The sequence below is a fragment of the Mustela nivalis genome (assembly GCF_964662115.1).
Source record: "Mustela nivalis genome assembly, chromosome: 7".
Classification (NCBI taxonomy): Eukaryota; Metazoa; Chordata; class Mammalia; order Carnivora; family Mustelidae; genus Mustela; species Mustela nivalis.
In genome coordinates, this window is record NC_139026.1 from 125561066 (window position 1) to 125586443 (window position 25378).

General features: G+C 40.1%; 1 protein-coding gene across 1 annotated transcript in view; it reads left to right on the forward strand.

Moving 5' to 3' along the window:
* The window catches only part of PTER (phosphotriesterase related), a 65803-nt gene that overhangs the window by 35543 nt on the left and 4882 nt on the right, over positions 1-25378 (forward strand). The window contains exons 2-4 of the mRNA XM_082742011.1: positions 213-684; positions 2018-2283; positions 23333-23473. Of these exons, the coding sequence (XP_082598137.1) occupies positions 253-684; positions 2018-2283; positions 23333-23473 (839 nt within the window). The 5' untranslated portion in view covers positions 213-252. The remainder of the gene's footprint in view (positions 1-212; positions 685-2017; positions 2284-23332; positions 23474-25378) is intronic.

The following is a 25378-nucleotide window of genomic DNA, read 5'->3' on the forward strand; positions in this document are numbered from 1 at the left end:
ATGCGTGTCACTGAAGGCTGCCGTGAACTTCAACAATTTACTAGACACTGACTCTGGCTTTGGCAGGATGATAAGTGGGATCATATCTCTAGTTCCATTGATTCTCTTTCTTACACAGGTATCCGTTCACAGCCCCCCCTCCCCAGTGGACGAAATTTATGTGTGTGTTACATTTTCTGATTATAGTTTTCTTTTCTTTTCTTTTTTTCCAGAAAACACTCTTTTTAGAGCCTCTTCCTGGTATCACCAGAAATGTCTTCCTTAAGTGGGAAAGTCCAGACGGTGTTGGGCCCCATAGAGCCCAGCAAACTGGGCCGTACCCTGACTCATGAACATCTGGCGATGACCTTTGACTGCTGTTACTACCCGCCTGCCCTGTGTCATGAAGCCACGTCTCGGGAACCTATTATGATGAAAAACTTATTCTGGATTCAAAAAAACCCTTATTCCCATAAAGAGAATCTTCGGCTGAATCAGGAGATGGAAGCCGTAAGGGAAGAACTGTTGTATTTTAAAGCCAAAGGTGGAGGGGCTGTGGTGGAGAACACGACCGTTGGGATTAGCCGAGACATGAAGGCTCTGAGATGGTTTGCGGAAGAGACAGGCGTCCACATCATAGCTGGAGCTGGGTTTTACGTGGAGGCAACTCACTCCCCGGAGACCAGAGCCATGTCGGTAGAGCAGGTGAGAAGTCCTGAGGACGTGGGCAATACTTGCGTGTCAATTCAGAAAGGCCAGAACCTCAGACACTGGATTTTCCCTCTGTCATCCCCACTAAGGAATGTCACTGACTCAGAGGTAGCATGCTACAGAAATGTGCTAGCTAGCAAAGACATCTGCCAGTGGAGACCCAAATTAGGAACATTTCATCTCCTAAAGAAAAAAAGCATCAAGGGAGGAGAGCTTAACCCTCTAGTCACTGAAAACCCCCAAGTGTTAACATTCAGGGATATGTGGTATTCCTACTCTGTAGTGGTACCACAGCCTATTTGTAAACCTCATTTTCCCATTATAAACTTCAGTTACATAACCCCGATTTCCTTTCTGGATTTTATCATAACCAGCAATGAAAATTCACGGTAGGAGGAAATCTGGCAGGCAGAGACTTGGCACATGGGCGAGTATGTTTCCTTCTTTTACAAAACAGGAAGGGTGGCAGAAAATTCATTCCTGGTTTTGTTATCATAGGATCTTAAGCAAGAATGGGCAGAAGGAAAGAAAGCTTTCAGAGAGAAACAGAAAGAATCAGCCACGAAGCTCCTTTGCATATATATGTGCTCCCTTTCTGAACATGCCTGGATGTGTTTATACATGTTTATACCTATTGTCTGTATGTGTATATATCTTCCCTTGCCTGCTTGCTAGGCAAAAAATGTCAGTTGCAATGCCAGTCTTCGCCATGATTCAGTTAATCGTTAAAATCTTTGTATCACAAAGCTTTATCTGTATCATTTTCCAGTCAGGTCTTTACCTTTTTATATGCATATATTGTTTGAAGATTACTCTGAAGTCAGCATTACACCTTCTTCCAACCACTCTTAGTAGTAATATACCTATGAATCAAAAAATGCCATAGGAGTATTGTGTGCTGTGAATCTTTTGTGCTGCATGGGATTAAGGACTGCATACATTAGGGAGAATTAAAGGATTAGTTGATATAGTTGACGTAGTTCAAGGGCAGTCTTTTTATGTTGTAGATGTTTCTCAGGTTAAATTATAGATTTTTTTTTCTCATCTGAATGTCCTTTCATGAAGTCACTTTTCCCCCCATAGCTTCCTAAAGCCACAGATTTCTCATCAAATAATCACAGTAAGATAATATTGAATCTTTGATTTAGAATAACTTGCTGAATTTGAGATTTGGCCTTTCTCATTGACCCATATTAATTGAATGGATGGCAGATACATTTTTAAAAGAATGAATGACCAAAGGAATAAATCCATTCACCTACTGTGGTGACTCTGGGTTGATCAATTCCGTAGTCTATAAAATATTTTCTTTCCTGCTCTTCCTTAGCTTACTGATGTCCTCGTTAATGAAATTCTCCATGGAGCTGAGGGAACTAGTATCAAGTGTGGCGTCATTGGAGAAATTGGCTGCTCCTGGCCTCTGGCTGAGAGCGAAAGGAAGGTTCTTCAAGCAACAGCTCATGCTCAGGCTCAGCTAGGCTGTCCTGTTATTATTCATCCTGGAAGGAATGCAAGTGCACCATTTCAGATTATCCGAGTATTGCAAGAAGCAGGTGTAGACATCTCCAAAACGGTTATGTCTCACATCGATAGGTAAGCCGACTCTCTCCAAATGAGTCCAAGTCACCAGATGATAATGGATGGTCAAATAAATAATATCATCAGATTAGTGGAATACTAATCACCTACAGAAAACCACTAACCACCTGGATGAGAGTATCTTACAGTAGACATTAGTAAAAGTCAGTGCTGCCAGTTCTGTGTCCTGACTCTGGGCTGTTGGTGTCCTAATATTTTGTGTAAATCATTTCTTTTCATTTACTTAATCCTTCATAACCTTCATAGGAGCTGTCCCTGTGTATTTCACTTCTTTGCCTCAAGTTCTGATACTACAGTAGCTGCCAAGTCTCCTTGCTCAGTATTTGTCCGTAGTTAAAGTGATAAATTTATCTGCAAATATAAAGGGAATGGAAAGTGAATGGTTTCACCCTGAGAAGAAAACCACAAATGTAAATATTCAAATGTGCTGTTGTGACTGGTGGTTTGAGTCATCCGAATTTGGGAAAATGCAATTATAAATATAACACGATACTGGGGCATAAGCCTGGGTGGCTCAGTCAGTTAAGCATCCTACTCTAGATTTTGGCTCAGGTCATGATCTCAGAGTTGTGAGACTGAGCCATGCATGGGACTCCAGGCTCCACATGAGCCCGAAGTCTGCTTCAGATTCTCTCTCCCTCTCCCTCTGCCCCTCCCCTCCTCTCTCTCACTCTCTCTCAAATAAATAAATCTTAAAAAAAAAAAAAACCCATAATAGTAATGGGTATATTATTTGTAGTATTCTTGGTTTCCCATAGCAACTATAACAAATTATAAGAAACTGGGTGGCTTAAAACAAGAGATTTCTTATTCACAGCTCTGGAGGCCAGAGCTGCACTTCCTCCAAAGGCTCTAGGGTAAAATCCTACCTCCCTTCTTTCACTGTCTGATTGTTCCAAACATACCTTGGCTTGTGGCTACATAACTTTAATTTCTGCCTCTTTCTTTACATAGCCCCCTCCTGTCTGTCTGTGTCTTCTCCTCTTTTGTTTCTTAGAAGGACATATCATTAGATTTCATGTCTACCCAGATAAACCAAAATGATCTCCTTTAAGATCCCTAACTTCATCACAACTGCAAAGACTCTTTCCCCAAACAGGATCACTTTCAGAGGTTCAGAGGGTTAAAACATGAACATATCTTTTTGGATCTCACCACTCAACCACCCCCCCCCAACTCATGATATTAGATATGTAGGGGTCCACAAAATAAGTGACTATCTTGTTTGAACAGATGTTGGCTGCAGTTTGTTTCTTGAAGAAACCTAACAGTATTACAAAGTCCAGACATTAGCCTTTAGATGAAATTGGTTAAGAAATTAACACAGGACAGAGGTGCCTGGGTGCCTCAGTGGGTTAAAGCCTCTGCCTTCAGCTCGGGTCATGATCTCGGGGTCCTGCAATCAAGCCCCGCATCGGTCTCTCTGCTCAGCAGGGAGCCTGCCTCTCCCTCTCTCTCTGCCTGCCTCTCTGTCTACTTGTGATCTCTGTCAAATAAATAAATAAAATTAAAAAAAAAAGAAATTAACACAGGACAAATGAGACTAATAACACTATCTTGCCTATTGGAGTAAAGCCATATTAACGGACTGGTAGTCCCTCATCGCCACACCTGGCATTCTGCTCTTTGATAAACTAATAGTTCTACAGCGTGCACTGATAATATGCTTCTACTTAATAGAAATGTTATAAAATCCTGTGCTGAAAAGAAATTAAAAGTTACAATTGTGGCAGAATGGAGGGGGTGGTATTAATGGACTGACAGAACATCAAGGTAAAGGCAATTTTCTGGCAACTGGGTTGGTATCAAGATCAATATGTGGCTGTTTTGAATATCTTCCGGTTGTGCTGATAAAGAAGAGGATGCTTCTAGATCCCCATCTTAGAGGTAGTGTATCCTAATATGAAGGATAGAATCTTTGGACCCAGAGACTCCTGCTTTTACATCTTGACTCTACCATTTGCTGTAAGATTTAGGGTAAGTTCATATGAATTTAAAATAATGTATTTGATAATGTTACCTTGTATGGTTTTGAACATATGTAGCATCTTTAATCCAGAAGGATGATTTTTTTAATACCTTTTAAACAGTGTGAAGTATGGCATGAAAATGAGTAAGATAGTATACATTTTTAAATTTTATAAATATTTCTCGGGTTTTTGAAAACATTGTATTCTGTTGTTATTAGGTTCTCCAGAGGTCCATTAGACTACAGTTAGTAAACATGTTCAAATATTCTGTCTTCCTACTGACTTTGGTTACAAAAAAAAAGTATGTTAAAATCTATTATGGTGGATTTTTAAATTTCTCATTGTACATATTTCAGGTTTTTTTAATATATATATAATTTGAAGCTATACCTTCATGTGCATATGAAGTTGTTTCACTTTCCTGGCAAATTGAAACTTATTTCAACATATATTGAACTGCTTTATCTCTAGTAATTTGAGTAATGCTTTTCGTTTTTAAGGCTTCTTTATCTGATATTAATGTGACTATCCTGATCTTTCTTTGTTAGTTTTATAAATTAGATACATTTTACACACACCTAGCATGTGGCTGGGTTTTGGGTTTTATCCAGTCTCTTCTCCTATATGAACACTTCAGGTGTTTTTTTACATTGACTATGTAATTTTTTTTTTTAAGATTTATTTATTTATTTATTTATTTGACAGACAGAGATCACAAGTAGGCAGAGCAGGAGGCAGAGAGAGAGGGGGAAGCAGGCTCACTGCTGAGCAGAGAGCCCGATGTGGGGCTCAATCCCAAGACCCTGAGACCATGACCTGAGCCGAAGGCAGAGGCTTAACCCACTGAGGCACCCAGGTGCCCCTAATTTCTAATGTTTTTCTCCCCCTGATTTTATAGTTTGTTGGTTCTTTGGGCTCTCATTCATGTGAAGTTATTTTCTCATACTAAAAAAAAATGTTATTGTGATCTGGAAATGATTATGAGTCCTAGGCAGAAGGATTTTTTCCCCCTGTTCATTTATTGGCTTGTTTTATTTATTTCTTGTAGGCAGTTAGAGGGCACTACCAATCTGGGACTACGTTAAACTCAATTTCTAAAAATTAAAAAAAAAATTATTTTTTGTGGTAAAATAGTCATAATATAAAATTTACCATCTTACATCCATTTTGAAGTATAAAATTCAGTAGTGTTAAATACGTCCACGTTGTTGTGCAACCAAACTCCAGAAATCTTCATCTTGCCAAACTGAAACTCTCTACTCACTAAACAACTCCCTACTCCTCCACACTGGCCAAGGCAACCACCATTCTACGGTTCACCTCTATGAATCTGACGATTCTAACTACTTCATACAAGTAGAATCATACAGTATTTGGGGTTTTGTGTGACTCTTTATTCTTTTTAAGATTTTTATTTATTTATTAGAGAGAGATAGAGAGAGAGAGAGAGGGAGAGAGAATCTGAAGCCGACTCCATGCTGACTATAGAACCTGACATGGGGCTTGATCTCACGACCCTGAGATAATGACCTGAGCCAAAACCAGAGTCGGACGCTCAGCTAACTGAGCCACCCAGGAACCCCTTTTTGTAGCTCTTTAAACTTTTCACTTGAGGGGTTTAGGATCACACAAGGTCTATGAATTTTGGCTCCTAAACCCAGTGAATGCAGGCTTGCAGCTGTGGATTCTTACTGGAGATGGTTTTTCCCAGTCTGCTTCCCTTTCACCAGAAAACAAGACTGAGAAAGGCATATAATCTCCAAAGACTCCCGCTGTGGACCAGATTTTTACCTCCTCCTCTGCCCCCATGGGTGTTATGTGGGGTGAGGTCACACTCCCTTTATGTCCTGATGGGACTGTGTCTACAGTTTACCTCCTAATTATCCAGGCTGGGCTCTGTCTCGCCTTGGCCCGTTAACTGACCCCACACCAGGCAGATGGGTGCTCTAGGTCTCCCCTTAGCTCTCACTTTCTCTGTTCTCTTGTTTCTGCACCATGAGCAAGTCCTTTACTTCCCCACCAGCCTAACCAAGCATTTAAAAATGTGATTTTTTCCCCTTTCATTTTATTCAGTATTTTACATGCGCTATGTAGGAAAGGCTTTTTGTGAATATTTCGTCCACCATACTGCTTAAACTGGCTCATGATGATCCTTAAAGAAGAATCTTTCTGATTCCTTTTAGAGGTAGACATGTAGGGAAGTTAGAAAATTATGCTTGTTAATAGAAAGGAAGCTTTTGTTGGAAACGGTGAAATAACTCTTCACTCTAAGTACAGCAGGACATCCTGGCTCATAAAACCAATATACTGTATACATATGTGTATTTTCTTTTGAATAACAAAGCTACATTTTCAGTGGCTGCCTTTCCAGTGCCTCCCTCTAGAATGGCTCAGGATGGAACTAAGAGGTTGGCCCGACATCAGACAAATTCAGAGCATGCTGGGAAATCCCGAGACCATTCTGAGAGCAGCCCACCCATTCTATACCTATATTAAGGACAATGCGGGGTTCCAGTGCCTGAAGAAATAAATATGTAGAAGTAGGAACATTTCAGGGAAGAGGCGACTGGGCAAAAATGGCTTCAGGAAAATAAAAAAAGGTAGTGCATTTGGAAAAACAAATGGAATAAAGTAAAATAATAATAATAATACTCAGGAAGGCAGATGCTGGCAACTTTGGCTTTTTGACGTGGGTGTTCACAGCAAGACAGTCACCAGGCTGAAGTGTGACTAGGTCAGCCTTTCACAGACTCCTGAGGTCTGCCAGGCTGCACACACAATCTGATCTGTATTGAAAGGGCAAGGATTTCAGCTTTTATAATGGGGACAAATCATAAAAGGGCATGTATTTCCTGCAAGGAAATACACAGACAGCACATCAAAAGTAGACCATTCGGAAAACAAGACCTTTAGGAAAAGCAAACCCAACAAAACACAGAGTCATCCCGCCATGCCTTTTCAGGAATCCAGGAGAAGGCTCTGAACCCCGGGCTGTTGTGGTTGTGAGGTGACGGGTCCAGACACTGGCTTTGCCCCACAACTGCTTTTAGAACACTGGGCTCTCACCAGGACCGATGCTCAGATTTGACTACCTATCAGAAGGGTGCTTTTATCCCCTTCAAGGTAGGACTTCTATCATTTGAGAACACAAAATAAAATGCTCCAGGATGTCCACAGTCACGTTAAAGCAGTGAAATATTTTGAAGGTAGATAAATCTTCACTAGCATTCATGCATAAGGCATTCTCTCTTTAAATACATGTAGACACATGCACGCACATACACATACACACCCCCAACAGCAGCAACAGCAAAATTGCCACTACTGATCCAAAAGGAGCAGTTAGAAGGCTGAGAAGGAAGAGTTAATGAATGGCGGACACCTCAGAACACCTCTGAACCTCACTGTTGTCATGTGACCATGTGCGACCCGCTTAAGGTCGTTTACCTAGAGATAGTAACCTTGACAAGATAAATCTGCTTCTGTGTCTAGGCCCTCCCCTCACCATCTGTTCTCTTCAAGAAATATGGGCCTGTGGACGTGCCTGTGGACGCTGTGAATTTAGCCCTAGGGGACAGGGCAGGGGGCTGCCCTTCACAGTTACAGCCACCCAAAGTCAACAGTTACTGCAAAATAACACCAGCCCTTGGGTGTCCCTGTTTGGGTTGTTAATCTACAAAGGCTTTATGCCCTTTTTATTATAATTATACTACCTGCTAAAACTCTCCCTACCTTTCCACTGAGCATAGAATCCCAGCACAGTCTCTGCCCTGGTCTAACACAGGGTGTGTGGGATTCAGGAAGATAGCCCACGCATGGTCTTTTCGCAGTTCACCTCCAAGGATATTTTATCCATTGTGTACAATAGGGTAGCTGTAGGTATTTTTGTGACAGTAAGATTCTTTCATTACCAGTGAAAGCTGGGTGAAAAGGACAGGGCTGGAAAGCATTGGGGGTACTATTTCCTGATTAAGTTTTGAGTCTCTGGGAGGGCAAAAGACAGGTGCTATGTCTCCACCTTTTTTCTATTTGGTTATTTATCTAACAAAACACAGGGCTTTGATGGAAATCTAGGGCCTAGAGTTTGATGAGAGGCACAGTAATAGTTAGGCACAGGAATATAGCCCACCTCTCTCTTGGAAAATTGCTCCCTGTGGAGGGTAGAAGTATTTGACCCAAGCGTTTTGAAAGAGCAGTGAGAGCATAAGGAATGGGCTAATAAGCCATTTTATTGTCTGTACCGCTGATTATTCATTCCAAATTCACCTAACTCTTTTTTTTTTTTAAGATTTTATTTATTCTTCAGAGAGAGAGGGAGAGAGAGCGACCACAGGCAGACAGAATAGCAGGCAGAGGCTGAGGGAGAAGCAGGCTCCCTGCTGAGCAAGGAGCCCGATGTGGGACTCGATCCCAACACTGGGATCATGACCCGAGCCGAAGGCAGCTGCTTAACCAACTGAGCCACCCAGGCGTCCCAAAATTCACCTAACTCTTTAAAGGATACAGTTTTGATACATTTTTTTCATGCTTTCAATTAGATGAAGGAAGAGGGTAGAATATTACTTCATTCATTCACTTATTCATTCAACAAACATTTATCAAGTGCCTCATGTACCAGACACTGGGATAGAGCAGGGAACACGACACATTTTCTGCCTTCAAACTGATAATTGGATTATAATTGTGGTGACTTTTAACTTTACAGTTGTCTTTGAAAAGTCACCAAAAAATTATTATCTGGTATCCTCGGAACTGCATGTTTTTTAATTCCTTTGAATACTAGTGAATTAACATGGGATCACTCAAAATCAATTCCAGGCAAATATCTGGCCAAAGGTAAATGGTTCCGAACATCTTTATATCCTTAAGTAGGATGGTAGGATTTTAAAGAACGAACAATTGGTATGTCATGCACGTGAAATGGTTTAGAACATCTAGAATCCTGTATGTACAGTGCCGTAGTTCTTGACAGTTTATTATTAGCATTATGCATATGCATGCATTATGTGCATAAGGAGAGTATGTCTGAGAGGAATGAGTACACATTGTAGAGTATATACATTGTGCACATTATTTATAGTAAAGACAACTTATTTAGTCATATTGGCTCAGATCCTACCATGGAGTGAAAAACTAAAGAAATCAGTTCAGGCAACAAAGTAGAGAGAGGTCTGGTAAGCAAGTGAGAGTCTTTAAAAGAAAATAAGTAATAAGAACACTCCCCTGTTCAAAATTTACTAATGTCCACTGACATTTCTTCTGCTTCGCTATGGCAGATGATAGGAAAGAAAAACTAGGGGGAAAAAAAAGAGCCTAGATGCTTTTAAACATGTCATTATGGCCGCTTGTCTATAACTTGTCACACTGTGGCCAAATTTTATATAAAGATCTACGTTGGTTTCTGGAGAGTTCTCACTGACATAGAAACACAAACTCTGAATACATTTAAGGTTAAAATTGTGTGATGATATTGGCAGCAGCTATTCCTTCATCCGTGTAATGTGCCTTCCTTCTAAGTGTGTTCTACACACACGTGGGATGATGGAGAAACGGGGTGCTGGAGTCATGGGGCTTAATTTCTGGTAATGACACCAGCAATTTTGTGTGATCTTGAACAAGTCACTTAAGCTTTTCCAGTCCTCATCTGCCAAAAGGGGTTAAGAAAAATTACTCCTAACCCCTAAAGTGTTATGTGGATTCCCCCCCCCCCATTATTGTTGATCATGAATTTCCTTTCATTGCAGGACCTGTATATTAATAATTTTTTTTAAAAAAGTTCCGACAAATGTGTGACAGACTGAAAGGCAGCAGAACATCTTAAAATACAGAAATAATCCCAAATAAAATATAATTAAGTTATGCTGGTAATTGATATTTGTGGAGTGTCCCAGATTGTATGCTATGCTTTAGCAGACATATGGGCAGACCAGCCCATACGGGGGGCCAAAGAAGGCACTGGTCAGGTATTCTCTCCAGTGCATTATACCCACCCAAACCTTCTACCAGTAATTTTTTTTTCTAAAGAAATTTTTCATGAGTCTGACACCATTCCCATGGAATGTGACATTTTAAAAAATAGGATTTTTATGTCTATGAGATTTATCTTCACTCTTCTCAATACCATCATTCCCTGAACTGTGTACCGCCTTACATGAAAAAACGCAAGCTCTTTTGTGCTATGTGGCAGCTGGAAAGTTCATATGGTAAAAAGCTCTTCCTAGGGTATATAAACTGTGAAATGTATTTTAAAATAAAGTTTTAATTACGCTTCACAATTCAGAGCCAACTTCTGGTTTTAGTCTAATTTAAACAAGGGTTTTTCTCTCTTGCAGCCATCTGTTCCTTTTGCGTAAGCCGACACTTAAGTCATAATATTGAAAGTGTGACATCATTCCTTCTATGATGTCATTAAATAATCTCTGTAAGGTGGGGACTCATGCAGTCAGGGAAGTGAATAAAGTAGGAGGAAGATCCTTGTTCAACTGTAGATAATGGGGAATAAAATTAATACAGAGCAACCTAAATTATATTCTATTGCTTTTCATTCCCAATGGTTTTCTTTTTTTTTTTTTAAAGATTTTGTTTATTTATTATTTGACAGACAGAGATCATAAGCAGGCAGAGAGGCAGGCAGAGAGAGAGGAGGAAGCAGGCTCTCCGCCGAGCAGAGAGCCCGATGTGGGGCTCGATCCCAGGACTCTGGGATCATGACCCGAGCCGAAGGCAGAGGCTTAACCCACTGAGCCACCCTGGTGCCCCCCCAATGGTTTTCTTATGTTGGAAAGACTGTCCCATAAAAGCAATGTCTTAATACCAAAAGACAAATGATGCTTTAAAATGCTTACATATACATAAGTCAGTCAGAGAAAGACAAATATCATATGATCTCCCTGATATGAGCAAGTGAAGAGGCAATGTGGGGGGTTTAGGGGGCAGGAAAAGAATAAATGAAACAAGTTGGGATCGGGAGGGAGACAAACCATAAGAGAGACCCTTAATCTCGCAGAACAAACTGAGGGTTGCTGGGGGTAGGGGGGTCAGGAGAGGGTGGTAGGGTTATGGACTTTGTATGTGGGGGGGTGTGATGTGGTGAGTGCTGTGAAGTGTGTAAACCTGGCGATTCACAGATCTGTACCCCTGGGGCTAAAAATACATTATATGTTTATAAAAATTATTTTTTAAATTTTAAAAATGCTTACATATATGGAATTAATGAGCATGTTCATGTGACTGCACCAGTTCTAACTGCAGGTCTGACTTTGTGTGAAACCAAAGTTTCTGGGCAATATTTAATTGAAATAACAGGTTATACTTTCTATCCATCGCAGTGTTTAGACTGCACATTAAGAACTTACCTTCTTCAGGGGGAGGCTGGGAAGATGACAGCCTCAGTTCTGGGAAAGCTGAGAGGGGAATAGGAAGCAGAATGCCTGCCTTTAAAGAGACACACAACAAAGAGTCCATGCCGATACAGCCTAGAAGCAGCAGTTTGAAAAATGCCTGGAGTATATGGGAAGGAAAGCTATTTACTCATCTCAGAGCATGTGTGGAGGAGCAGGGATCATTGGAAGACCCCTTCAGGAATAAAAGAGCTGTCAGATGTCCTCTCCCTCCCTTGTCCCTCGGCATAAACACACAGCCACCTATGGGAACCAGAGGGCACCACCATCTATCTACTAACTGAATTGTTTACACCAAGCCCCACTCACCTAGGCTTCAGTGGATCTGCTCAGAAGTCCATGCCAAGACACCCAGTAAAAATGGTAAAAAGTACTGGTTTTTAAAAAAAATCTTAAAAGCAGCAAAAGGGGCCACCTGGATGGCTGTCAGTTGAGGTTCCAACTCTTGATTTCAGCTCTGGTCTTGATCTCAGGGTCCTGGGATGGAGTCCCATGTCAGGCTCTGTGCTCAGTGGGGAGGAGTCTGCTTGAGATTCTCTCTCTCCCTCTTCCTCTGCTCCTCCTCCCTCCCTGAAATAAATAAAAATTTTTTTTTATAAAAAGCAGCAAAGGAAGACAGTTATATATAAGGGAAACCCCATAAGGCTATGAGTAGACTTTTCAACAGAAACTTTGTAAGCCAGAAAGGAGTGGCATGATCTATTCAAAGTGCTGACAGGAAAAAGTCTGCAGCCAAGAATATTCTATCCAGCAAGTCTATCATTCAGAATAGAAGGAGAAATAAAGAGTTTCTCAGACAAGCAAAAGGTAAGGAGTTCATGACCACTAAACCAGCCTTATAAGAAACATAAAGGACTTTTCGAGTGGAAAAGAAAGACTATAAATAAGAGTAAGAAAAGTAGGGAACACAAAAGCAGTAAAAGTAAGTATATCTGTAATAATCAGTCAAGGGATTCACAAAATAAAAGTATGTAAAATATGACACCATATAACCAAAATGTGGGGAGGAGGGAGAGGAGCAAAAAAAAGGGTTCAAACTTAAGCAACCATCAACTTAATATAGACTACTATATGCAGAAGATGTTATATACAAACCTAAGAGTAACCACAAGTAAAAAAAAAAAAACCTCAGTTTTTCTCAAACTGTTCCCCCCAAAAAATAGAAGAGGAAGGAAAACTTCCAAATTCATTCTGTGAGACCAGCATTACCCATAAATGAGATAAAGATACCACAAAAAAAGGAGAACCACAGGATAATATCTCTCATGAACATAAATGCAAAAAACCTCAGCAAATGTAGTAGGAAACTGAATCCAACAATACATTAAAAAAATCATTCACCACAATCATTTGGAATTTATTCCTGGGATGCAAAGGTGGTTCAGTATTCCCAAATCAATTAATTTGATGTATCACATCAATAAGAAAAAGGACAAAAACTATATGATCAGTTCAATAGATGCAGGAAAAGCATTTAACATCCATTCATGATAAAAACCCTCAACAAAACAGGGTTAGAGAGAACATACCTCAACAAAATAAAGGCCATGTATGAAAACCCCACAGCTAGCATCATACTCACTGGGGAAAAACGGAATGATTTTTCCTTAAAGTCAGGAATAAGGCGAGGATGTCTACTCTTACCACTTTTATTTAATATAGCATTAGAAGCCCTAGCCACAGCAATCAGACAACAAAAAAAATTAAAAGGCATCCAAATTGGTAATGAAGAAGTAAAACCATCACTCTTTGCAAATGACATGATACTATATCTGGAAAACACTGAAGACTTCACCAAAGAACTATTAGAGCTGATAAGTGAATTCAGTAAGGTTGCAGGATACAAAAAATAATATACAGAAATCCGTAGCATTTCTATACACTAATAATGAAGCAGCAGAAAGAGATATTAAGAAAATAATCCATTTATAAGTGCACCAAAAACAATAAAAATACCTAGGAATAAACTTAGCCAAAGAAGTGAAAGACCTGTACTCTGAAAACTATAAAACACTGATGAAAGAAAATGAAGATGACACAAATGGAAAGATATTCCATGATCATGGATTGGAAGAGCGAATATTGTTAAAATGTTCATATTACCCAACGCAATCTACAAATTTAATGCAATCGCTATCATAATACCAACAGCTTTTTTCACAGAACCAGAATAAGCAATTCTAAAATTTGTATGGAACCCCCCAAATCCTAAATAGACAAAGCAATCTCGAAAAAGAAGAACAAAACCAGAGGTGTCAGAATTCAAGATTTCATGTTATATTACTAAGCTGTAGTAATCAAAACAGTATGGTACCTGCACAAAAACAGACACATAGATCAGTAGAACAGAATAGAAAGCCCAGAAATAAATCCACAATCATCTGGTTAATTCATCTTTGATAAAGGATAAAAGAATGTGTAATGGGGGAAAAAAACAGTCTCTCTAACAAATGATGTCAGGAAAACTGGACAGCTACATGCAAAAGAATGAAACTGGGCCACCTTCTTACACCATACATAAAAATAAAATCAAAATGGGTCAAGGACCTAAATGTGAGACCTGAAACTATAAAAATCCTAGAAAAGAGCACAAGCAGTGATTTCTCTGACATTGGTCATAGCAACATCTTTCTAGATATGTCTCCTGAGACAAGGGGAATAAAGGCAAAAATAAAACACTGGGACTACACCAAAATAAAAGCTTCTTCACAGCAAAGGAAACAACCAGCAAAACTAAAAGACAACCTACTGAATAGGAAAATATATTTGTAAATGAGGTATCTGATAAAGTTTTAGTATCCAAAATATAAGAAGAACTTACACAACTTAAACACACACACACACAAACATACACACAACAATCCAATTAAAAAATACAAGAAATGAATGGACCTTTCTCCAAAGAAGACAACCAGTGGCCAACAGACGCATGAGATGTTCAACATCACTCAACCATCAGGGAAATGCAAATCAAAACCACAATGAGGTATCACTTCACACCTGTCAGAATAGCTAAAATCCCAAAAGTCAAGAAACAACAAGTATTGGTGAGGATGTGGAGGAAAAAAAAAACTCTTGTGCACTCTTGGTGGGAATTCACATTGGTGCAGTCACTGCGGAAGACTATGGAGTTTCCTCAAAAAGTTAAAAATAGAACTACTGTGCACTCCAGGAATCACACTACTGGGTATTTACCCAAAGAATACAAAAATACTAATTCAAAGGGATATATGCATCTCTATGTTCATTGCAGCATTATTTACAATAGCCAAACTATAGAAGGCGCCCAGGTGTCCATCAATAGATAAATGGATAAAGAAGAAGTGGTACCTATACAACAGAATATTATTCAGACAACAAAAAGACCCCACAGAATCTTGCCATCTGCAACAACATGCGTGGATTTAGAGAGCACAATGCCAAGTGGAATAAATGATGAGGAAACCAAGACTCAGAAAAGCTAAGTAACTCAACTTCCCAAATGACAGGTTGAGAATAAAGCCAGTCAGAGAAAGACACATACCATATGACTTCACTCATATGTGGCACTTAAGAAACAAAACAAACTGGAAAAAAAAAAAAGAAACCAAAAAAAGAGACTCTTAACTAGAGAACGAACAGATGGTCAGTGGGGGAGGTCTATGGGGGGATGAGCGAAATAGGTTAACAGGATTAAGGACATACTTATCTTGTGAGCACTGAGTAATCTACGGAACTGTTGAACCACTACGTTGTACATCTGAAACTAATATAACACTGTATGTTAACCACACTGGAATTAAAATAAAAAAAAAAAACTTGCCTCTTTCTATTTAGTTTCTATTTTGGCATTAAAAATAAATTAATTGAAATTTGTCAGTTAAGAATTTTTCAGATTTATAAGATGCAACTGCTATTGGAATATACAAGAATAATGTTTTAGAATTATGCTAATATTGAATTTATTAATTTTCATATTAATTTCTTTGAAATATTCCATGATAAACATTTTTAAAAGATTTATTTATTTATTAATTTGACAGAGAGAGAGAGAGGTTGCAAGTAGGCAAAGAGGTAGGCAGAGTGGGAGAGGAAGCAGGCTCCCTGCAGAGCAGAGAGCCTGATGCAAGACTCGATCCCAGGACCCTGGGATCATGACCTGAGCTAAAGGCAGAGGCTTAACCCGCTGAGCCACCCAGGCGCCCTCCATGATAAACATTTAAACATTCAAAGGTTATTACATGGATAGTTAGTTCTAGGTGAGTTTAAAAATTCTCTTAAGCAGTTGTTGAAAAACTCCCATAAAATAATAAAGAATCTTACGTAACATTATCTGTACAAATATCCATTGGTTTTAAACTGAAGAATTCACTAGGGAGAGAGGCAGTTTTTCTTGGGAATTACTTGGTGATAAATAATTTTTAAAAGAATCAGTCTTTGAAATTCAACACTGTTTTTAATAAATCAGTTGTTTACAGATCCATTTCTTATTGTATTTGTATGCCAACTCTAAAAAAATCTCTCAGTCAAGTTCATTAAGTTTTAGCAATGAATAAGTCCTGTGCTTCTCTCTGCATCAGGCCCTGAGCTAGTCTGATCTCACATTAGCGCTGCTAAATCATGGTGCAAAGTCTCTAGGCCCAGGAATTCACAGACTGTAATGGCAGATGGATTACAGCACGATCACGTCCGTGTAATGGAAAGGGCACTAGGAGTAGGAATATCTGGGGTTTCCATCACTTCAGAGATCCAAGCTTTCATTTCTTCATCTATGCGATAATGATACTATGTGGCATAACTATTTTACCAATGGACTGTGAGTTTCAGAACAGACTCGTCTCATGCTCTTGGTATCATTCAATGACACCAGCATCTAATCAACTGCCCAGGACAGGCCCTTGATTCTCCTTCTCTGTCGCTGTCACTATGGAAATGGTGACTCATCACTTACTCTTCCTGCTGTTTGCCCTATTCTTCTCAAGGACGGCATTATTCACCCAGATGTTAAATTCCTCCCTTCCCTGCACTCTCACATGATGAAACCTGTCTACCTCACGAAGATCTCCAAATATGATGCCTCCTAGCCAGTCCTCTGTTGTTAAGTCAGGCCCTCATCTGCCATCTGAACCACTGTTAATAGTCTCCAAACAAGAATTGCTCCCTTAGCTTTGCCCATGGGGACACCATCTTGATCTTTCCAAGTGCAAATTGGATTACATTCCTCAACCCCGACTTGTAGCTCTTAAAGGACCCCTTCAGCTTCGGCACAAAATCCAGACATCCTGATCATCTGGTCTACACCCATCCCTCCATCTCTTCTCCCACGATCTCTAGCACACGCGCCCCATTCGGGTTAATGCCACACGGGCTGTGATGCTCAGTGCCCTGTGCTCATTGTTCTTACATGCTTCTCAATCTGCAGCCCACGAGAGGTTTTCTTTTTACAAAGCTTTTCCTGAAGGAGCCAAACAGGATCTGTTATCCCTTTCTCTGAGCCAGTGCAGTTCCTAGCAGTAATTTTATTATTATCCTTGGTAGGTCTGTAAAAACAATTATTTGTCTCTTTTTTTCTAATAGACCCTGAACCTCTTAAAGGATGGGACACTGTGTTATTCGTCTTTGTTTATCCAGTGAATATCTCATACCATAAGTTGATGATCAATAATTTCTTATAGGTGGTTGCATAGATGAATGTTTGCTTCTACCCTCATGCACTTTAGCTCTGAAAATCACAGCATTGTCTTCAGTAACAAGATTCTTTCTTCTTTTTTTTTCCCTCTCAACAGATGTTCTTTATCATCCATCCCTCAACACCTGAACGCCCCCCCAACTTTCTCTGAACAGTCTTCTTTTCAATAAACTCCACTCAAATGAATGTCTCCTTTTACTGTCCTTTCATAACACTTCATATTTAGTTGTACCAAAAAAAAAGCTTTCAACACTTTTAATTGTCATTATTAGTTTAAATGCTTATCTCCTTCCCTTGGACTTTATGTTCCTTAAGACAGCAACTCAAATTTCTTCCTCATGTCCGTATCCCCAGCAGAGGCTAGCACAAGGTAGGTGATAGTACAAGACAGTAGGTGCTTGCTGAATTAATTCAGGAAGGTGTACCTGAATGTAGGAAATGAAACAATGTATTTGAGAGTTCTCTGAAACTGGAAAACCCAAGACAAATGTTAGATACTGTTATCATCTTGATCACACCCACGAATCATATCCCTTCCTCTGCCTCTTCCTTCTTTCTACCTAGACAGCCCACAGACCCTCAACTAAATTATCACTTCGCGCAGACTTCCTGGCTCCCACTCAAAATACATTTTGACATTAAACCAAACCCCTCAGCACTTGGATAAGATCTAGAATATAAAGAGTTTTGAAAAACAGAATCAACTCTCCTGCGATTTAGTACCAGCCTTTAAATGCTAGTAAATGATAACCATATTCTGAAAATGAAGATTGCCAGATCATTTTAGGTACCTTTTTTTTTTGGGGGGGGGGCTGGTGGCAGTATGTTTGTCCTAAATTTATGCCTGTTCCTTATATAGAAAGAATTAGTTTAATAGTTAGGCGGCAAAAGTATAAAACATGTAGTAGAAGAAATAATATATATAAAATATGAATGACAAGAATACTTGATACAAAATTTTCAGCTTCTTCCCAGGAAATCCCAGGATATTTTACAAATGACATTGCAATCACTTCATCCACCTTGAAGAAAGTCACCAAGGGACTTTCTCCAGTGTGAAAGGCAGTAGGCTCTTTGTATCTCAAAATCACCCCAGTGCCTGTTAGGCCAAGAGGTGAAAAATACTTACCTTAAAGCCTGGGGAAGACCAGAATAAGAAAGAAGATAATTTTCATGGATATAGAATATGGAATGAAGAGAACTGGCTGGAGTTGACACCTCCACTTCTATAAGAAGTGCCAGGAGATCACTGATGACTGGGAGGGGCAGGACCTCTGCTAATCCTCATCTGAAAGGCGTCAAGCAGAGTACATTTTCCCAGGGTACCATTCTGACATTTGGGGTCAAGGCTTCCTCCAAGTGAAAAAAAGTCACTTGCATAAATGCAACTTCAGTAGCACCTTGACAGTCCGTGGAAGTCATCCAAATGAATGCCAGTTTAATGTGGTGAAGTCACCTTGTTAGACAGGAAGGGTGCAGGGCTGCTCCAGGATGTCTTTGTGGGGAGGGGGGTGGGGGGTGCACGACTCATAGCTGAGTGCTGGTGAGAAGTACATGGGGGACACTCCCATCACAGAAGGGGCAGCGTGGCCTAAGCACATGGCTTCTGAGACAAACAGGGTCTGGCTTTATTCTCAACCTGTCATTTGGGAAGTTGAGTTACTTAGCTTTTCTGAGTCTTGGTTTCCTCATCTATGAAATGGGGATGACCCCACCGTCCTCATACAGTTTTTGCAAGGATTAAATGAGATAAGGCTATTTTAAATACTTGATGATTATTATGTGGGGTTTTTTGTTTGGTTGGTTTGGATTGGTTTTTTTGCTTAACCTCTCTCTCCCATCCTATCCCCCATTAACAACTCATACCAAATTCTGGGTTTTTTTTCCAGGACTTTCTTTTGAAAATTGTGTATGATCACTGACGATATTTTTTCCCCATGGATTTTGCACATCAGTAAGGAGAATGAAAGTGAATTCATTTCTCAGTTTCCTTCACACTAATGTTCAGTTATCCAGAGGGTGTCATATCACCAAATGTCAGTAAAAATAATAATATACAATGCATAATATATAGTATATAATGTATAATGTATGATTTCATCTATCTATCTCCTGGCTCTTTAATGATAGCAAATTTGTCAGCTTCATTTTTTTAACTGCACTTTCCAAATGTCCAAAATAACAGCTTTTACTCTTCTTCTGAAGACGTCTTCTCCTTTCCATGTGACTATGAAATTTTTAAAAGGACCAGCATCCCCCCTCCAAATCATACTGCTTTCTATGTGCTGTTCTACAGAATAAGAATTCCCAAGGGTTGCTTTTGAAACTTACATGTGCTGATGAATCTTATTAAACACGTTAGCCTTCCTCTAGAAAAATATCTTCACCTGTGGTGATATTCTCAGATAACATTTATAATATTAGAAGCACTTGTATAAAATTGACATCGGGAGAATCAGATCCTTATTATTCCCCATTCCTCTGTTAGATGAGGCTGTTACAGGACCACACACGGCCTCATGGGTCATTGCAAGGCCTTAGGTTTTTCTCTGTGGGAAATGGGAAGTCATCGGTGAGTTCTGAGCACATGAGAGACCTGATCTGACTTAGTTGTAGTGATAGCGCTTTCGTCGCCATATTTGACTAGACCACAGTAGAGCAAAGGCAGAAGAGTGAGGAGAGCAGTTGAGAGAGAGATGGTGGAGATTTGGGCCAGAGCATAGCAGGAGATATGGTGACATGACCATATTCTGGTCACATTTTGGAAGTTGAACCAAAAAGCTGTCCCAATAGGCTGGATGTGTAGTGCGAGACCAAGGAAGCAGTCAAGGATGACTGTAAGTTGTTTAGCCTGAGCAAATGGATAGATGGAGTTGCCACCAACAGAGAGAGGGAACATTGTCAGAACAGCTGGTTTAGGGTGGTAGATGAGGGCTCTAGTCAGAGACATGTTAAGTTTGAGCTGTTTATTAGACACCTAAGTGGAGAAGGCAAACAGGCAATTAGATACGCAATTCTGGACTTCAGGACAGAGGTCTGATCTGGTGTTAGAAGACCCTTAATATGTGCCCCTGAGAGCCTTAGAGCAATATCACATTCCCAGTAAGAAAGTAAGCAGTGGTCATCATTAATTCAATTCCTTCTCCCCCTTTGACCAATGTCATTTGAATTGTCCAATACAGCTGTAATGGTCAACTCCTGCCTCCCATATGTATTTATCCTCTGAGCTAACAATTACAGAAATGTACAAAGTAATCCTTTCTTACTTTTTGGGTTTATCACTGCCTTGTCCCCATGCTACCATTTGATGGGAAATTCCCCATTTTTCAAGTGCATTTTGTGGGGAGGGAAATCAAGTTCAAAGTAAAGATTAAAACAACACTTCATGTGCTATCGCCAGTATAATTCTGGATAAAGTCCTTTGAGCACAAACTGTTTGGCAGTAGGAGAAGTCATATAGAATGATGGTTCAGATAGCTGATTCTAGCATTGAAATGAACTCCTATTCTAACACATCACCTTGAATAAGTTTCTAATCTCTCACTTCTCCAATTCTCCATCTGTAAAATTGAGATCAGTAGAATTATGGAGAATATTAAATGGGGTAATGGATAATAAAGTGCTTAGCAGAATGCCAGACACAAGTAAGTTCTTATAATCTTCAGCTCTTATGATGCCAAGCAACTTTACTTTTTGTTTTCAGTTGTGACTAAGACTAAAAACTCTCCTATGGCTTTTCTTTGAACATAGGCTTTTCATTGGATACCTATTTCAAAATATCACTTAAAATTTACAAAACTTAGTCTCAAAGCATTAGGCCAAAGGAAAGAGAAAGACATTAGGAGCTGAAATAGGAGTGTGATCCTATTTGATCCAATGAAGGGATCATTGTCACCTTCATCCCCTGCTTGTCTCCTCATCCACCCCCAGCACCTTGCCCGTATTGGTAATTAACAAACTGAAGGAACTGACTCAAGAGAAACACGCTAAACTTCCCTCTTATGTTATTTTAATTGTGTATATTTTGTTTTTAAGCCTGGTTCTTTGGGAGAAAACACAATGTGTCTACTATAGAAAAACACATACTCTTTTAGGCAAGTAATTTTGGAAGCATAAGACAGTCTCCAGGGTAAGAAGATGGAAAAGGAGTGGTATTAGCAGAAGATAGCACAGAATGAATGCACATTTTATAGTGTAAAAGAAAGATATTCTGGCCTCCCTGCCTAAAACAACACTGTGCACTATCAGTTATGCTGAATTGTTGAATGGAATAAAACGGAATGAGCTACAATACGACTGCTTAGAGTGAAAGTCAATAGTCACCTCCTAGGTAGCATCCCAAGACAGCAGAAACCTCTCGCACTCATGACACACAGATGCTTAATTGGTCCTCCTATGGTTTGGAACAAAAACTCTGAACATACTTCTGACCTCTTCGAAGCAGATTTATAGACATATAACAGTACTTTAATCCTTGTATCCTGGAATTGCCAAGGTAATAGAATATCAGTGGATAAAAGCCTAGTAAGACAATGATCATCTAATATTCCAACTCTGTGCCAGGCCAGTTTGGCATTTCAATCACTTCCATTCTCTGCACCCTGACCTCCCTTCACACAATGTCTAAAGGGTGTGTTTTTCACTCACATTATTTCCATGTTGTCTCCTGATTGATTGGTTGATTTCTCTCCCTCCTTCTTTCCTTCCTTCTTTCTTCCTTTTATCTCTATGTGTTTGAATCTCTACCATAGTATTTTTTTTAAAGATTTTATTTATTTATTTGACAGAGATCACAAGTAGGCAGAGAGAGAGGAGGAAGCAGACACTCTGCTGAGCAGAGAGCCTGATGTGGGGCTCGATCCCAGGACCCTGAGATCATGATCTGAGCCGAAGGCAGAGGCTTAACCCACTGAGCCACCCAGATGCCCCTCTACCAGGGTATTATTGGGGTTAACTTCACGTACCCCTTTTTTTACCTGTTAAATTTACTTGTTAAAAATTCTTTAAATTTTTACTTGTTAAATTTCTTGAGACCATCTACTCTTGCTCTAGACTCTGCTCCCCTGTTTGTAGCTGCAGCTTCTCTTCTCTACCTCTTCTTTCCTGTTCATTTACGTTGTCTTACATCATAAAACAGTGCTATTCTTACCATAATGTCTAAAGAAATGAGAAGACATCCCCCAAAATTCTCATGAAATAATAAATCCTATTTAAAAACTGGGCACACCAGAACACAAACAGCTGTACGAGTGTTGCCCTCTTTTTGAGAAGTTGCAGTGATGTTCACAGATGACAAGGAAGCCCAAAATGACACTGGAATTCATTTTGGAACCCCTTTATGGTCTTCACAAGAAAATCACCCTATTACTTTATCTTAGCTTCATATTTTACCCAGATTAGTAATACTCACCTAATGTACCAGACGGATGCCAAATTTCCTTTGTTAGCTTCCAGAGTTCAGAGCTATCCCACTTCTATGAAGAATTTTCAAAAGAATATGGAACATATCCTGAAGACAATTCTGAAGGAGAATTAAAAATTGTTATTGAGGGTGCCTGGGTGGCTCAGCGGGTTAAGCCGCTGCCTTCTGCTCAGGTCATGATCTCAGGGTCCTGGGATCGAGTCCCGCATCGGGCTCTCTGCTCAGCAGGGAGCCTGCTTCCCCCCCCCTCTCTACCTGCCTCTCCATCTACTTGTGATCTCTCTCTGTCAAATAAATAAATAAAATCTTTAAAAAAAATTGTTATTGAGTAATGGCAGTATCATTAAAATGTCTATAGCTCCCAAGTACTTTAGAAGGGAAAACTCCCTTTTAGATAAGGGTAAATTTCTTTATTTCTGGTAACAAATTGCATTGACTATTTTATAGCTAAACTGTAAGAGCCAACTCAAAAGTTCTGTTACTTCCATTATACTTCGGTACATAGTACACTTAGAACTTTTAATCTGTATACGTGGAAGATGTGCTCTTGACAATAACAGTGTGTCTTTCTTATTGTCTCTAGGACTCTACTTGATAAAACGGAACTACTAGAGTTTGCTCAACTTGGCTGTTACTTGGAATATGATCTCTTTGGGACCGAACTCCTTCATTACCAATTCAACCCGGATATCGACATGCCCGATGATAATAAAAGAATTAGAAGGTAAATACGATGAAATCTCCAATAGCATTCTCTTTTCCCAGCCCATTTTGACTCATAGCTGGAAGGGTATTAGCAAAGATTCAGAAAACAGTATGCAGGCAGAACCAGAGACTTGCAGAAAAAAGTATCAATGCTATTGCAGGGAGAAAATCTTTATATATTATTTCAAGAAGGAAATGAGTCATCCTAAGTAGGCAAAAGCTTAGTGGAGCCTTAGAAGTTCAGTGCAGATGGGCAGCTGACAAGAAACAGATAATATTTAACCCCTGCCACGACAATAAGAGAACAAAGATGTTTTCCTCTTTTTATCCCTAACGAAGTAAGCAGTTTCTTTCCCATGTTGCTGACGCTTAAGTCCTAACCTCCTACAATGAATTTCTGAAACGCTTTATCAAAAATACTCACTATGGAGATGATTGAAACTTAAATGCTGTAAGTAGAATGTCTAAAGACCAACCATCATAAGAAGATCTCACCCCTTCCAAACTGTCTAAGCGAATAATCGTATGAGTCATTCTCGGCAACCAAGTGGAAAATTTGGGGAGGTAAGGGCGGATAGCTACCTGGTTTGTCTTGGTTACACAGTGACGTGAACCTGGAATGCACCAAATTAGGGAATCTGAGAGGAGACACAGATTCGGGATTAACAAAGATGACTGGTTTGGGAGTATCTAAGAGTTGCTTTCCAGGGGAGCAAAGGGTTAAGGGTGGGACGATCAGGGCAGGGATCGGAACTGAGACTAAATGTGGGCGTCTTCAGTCTATATGTCATGGTTGGTGGCGTGGGAACGAATGAGATCACTCAGAGAAGAGAATGAGGACAGAGCCCTGGGGAACACTGATATTTAAGGGATGGACTCAGAAACCATCACTCAAGGACAGATTGAAAAGTTTTAATCTCAGGGAAATGTGTTGCGGTGAGAGTCGGTGCAGGAGAATACGTAGAGCAGAAGGGCTTGGACACTGGACAGGTGGCAGGCATCAAGCATGGTCAAGGCTGAAAAGTGTCCGTTGGATTTCATGGGCTGGAGACTGTCTTGCAGTTAGTAAGTGCCGTCTCCACAGTCAAGGCTTGAGGAAGGAGGAGGGGGTAAGGGAGAGGAGAGAGAATGTGGAGAGTATTCTTTCAAGAAGCTTGGTAGTAAAGGGAAGCAGGGGTGTAGGGCCAAAGCGAGAAGCCACGGCAGGATCCTGAGGGTTTGTAGAGTTGAGCGTGGTTATGTGCCTGAGAGCAAAAGCAGAGTGAGACGGAGACCGAGACCAGTCCCGGGAAGCAGTACTCATTCTACAGGGCTGCTATGGAATTTATATGAAATAAAGTATGCAGAGTTTTTACGTGAGTGTCTGGTGCAGAATATGAAAATAGTCAATCGATGCTAAGTTAAAACAATCTGGAGAGAGGAGCTACAGAGCGAGGCTTCTAAGGAGACAGACAGATGGAATCTGGGAAGCAAACGGAAAGTTGGTTGAAAGGGATAAGGCGAGCAATGGGGTGAATGCAGAGAGATGTCGTGGTGAGAACAGGAAACTGAGGACATATGGTCGCACATGTTTGGTAGTGTCCCTGTGAAGTAGACATGGTTATCGTCTGAGAAGGAAGGGAAAGATTCAGGGCAGGACCTCATGGAAGAGGAGGAAGCCTGGGAATGGATGCTCAGGGAATGAATGAGACACGGATAGGATGTGTCGTGTGTGAGACCCACGTGAGACTCAAGATCTTTACAGACTGCAGAGTGGCTCCAATGCACGTGATGTGGTGATTGTTTCCACCCAAAATGTTGCGTATTTTGGCAGTAAGACCAAGGAAGCTTTGAGGAGAGGCAGAAAATGTGAACAGTTAGAGAGACTGGCGGTTGGGATTCTGTCTTCAAAAACATGGCTGAGAGCCCGGGGAACCGGGGTGGG